The 1,305-nt window shown below is 44.3% G+C and overlaps 1 protein-coding gene across 1 annotated transcript; it reads left to right on the top strand.

Moving 5' to 3' along the window:
• Positions 1-255: 255 nt before the first annotated feature.
• On the top strand, positions 256-1,018 carry LOC111670413 (BTB/POZ domain-containing protein KCTD3-like; the record flags this gene model as incomplete). Its single annotated transcript, XM_023427123.1, has 3 exons — positions 256-446; positions 637-752; positions 931-1,018. Coding segments are annotated over 3 exons (395 nt in total), but the record flags the coding sequence as incomplete, so codon positions are not given.
• Between the last annotated feature and the right edge of the window lie 287 nt (positions 1,019-1,305).

The raw sequence follows: 1,305 nt of genomic DNA, 5'->3' as shown, positions 1-1,305 counted from the left end.
ATTAAGTTGTCATCAGCTTCATATGTTTTCTCTGGGACACCGGTGTTACAGAGTCTGTGTCCAAAACTCTCAGGCAAAAAGGGCACCTCAGTTTTACATGTTGATTAAAGGGTCAGTTCACCCAAATCACAAGTTCATTCAGACTCTGGTGGAACAACATGTCTAGACTGAGATGGTTGCGGAGGCATGAAAAGCACCTGGATGAGGCTTGCACTCATCTTTAACCTCTGTGTCTCTGTCTTTTTTCTCTGTCAGGGTGAAGGAGTCGACCGGGTGGCAGCAGGTCTTCACCTCTCCTCGCCTGGACTGGGTGATTGACAGGGTTGCACTCAATGCCAAGGTGATGGGTGGCTCGCTGGGAGACAATGACAAGATGGTGGCCGTTGCCTCTGTGACAGAGATCATCCTGTGGGCCATCTGTCCAGACGGCAATGGAAATGAAATAGGTATAAGTTGTTGTTTTTTTTTCATATTACAGAATAATGATTTACCTCAATGCTAATTATATATTTTGACAGCTTTCTTAAAGAGCAGGTAAAGGTCTAATTTGAACTAAGAATCTTCCTGAAGAGACAAATCTTGTTTACAAAGCTGTTGCAGCGACACAGAAAAATAATTAGCATCTGTCTTCTGCAGGTGTCTTCAGTCTGAACGTGCCAGTGGAGGCGCTCTTCTTCGTCGGTAACCAGCTGATCGCCACCAGCCACTCAGGGAAGGTTGGAGTGTGGAACGCCGTCACAAAACACTGGCAGGTGGGTGGAGCCACTCACTCACATCAAATAGTTTTGTTCAGTTTAGTTCAAGGTTCACTCTCATTGACAATAAACAGCACAGTGCAGAGGTTTTTTGAAGATGCATTCAAAAATGAAGCCATGAGTAGTTGAACTGTTCACTGTGTTCAGTGTTGTGTTCTTTGTTGTCTTTGTGCAGAACCAGGACGTGGTTCCTATTAGCAGCTATGACACTGCAGGCTCCTTCCTCATCCTGGGCTGCAACAATGGATCCATCTACTACATAGGTAAGAAACTCTGCTGTGACTGCTTCCTGCTGAAGTGTGTGTGATACAGGAAGTACAGACGGTTCAGTATAAAGACTGTCTGACCTCAGCAGGGATAGACAGAGACAGACAGTCTTTATGGGTTTGTAGGATCTGTATGTTTGTTTACAACCGTTTGAGTCTTGTATCTGTCTGATGGTTTTCAGGAGTGTCCATCAGTCAATACACCACTTTAGTCCAAACTAAAATATCTCAACAACCATTGGATGGATTGCCATGAAATTTTGTTGTACAATTTTACAGAGCTG

Source organism: Seriola lalandi, unplaced genomic scaffold (genome assembly GCF_002814215.2).
Source record: "Seriola lalandi dorsalis isolate HSWRI2012SDOR001 ecotype SW California unplaced genomic scaffold, Sedor1 jcf7180002005773, whole genome shotgun sequence".
Lineage (NCBI taxonomy): Eukaryota > Metazoa > Chordata > Actinopteri > Carangiformes > Carangidae > Seriola > Seriola lalandi.
This window is presented reverse-complemented; position numbering and strand designations above follow the sequence as displayed.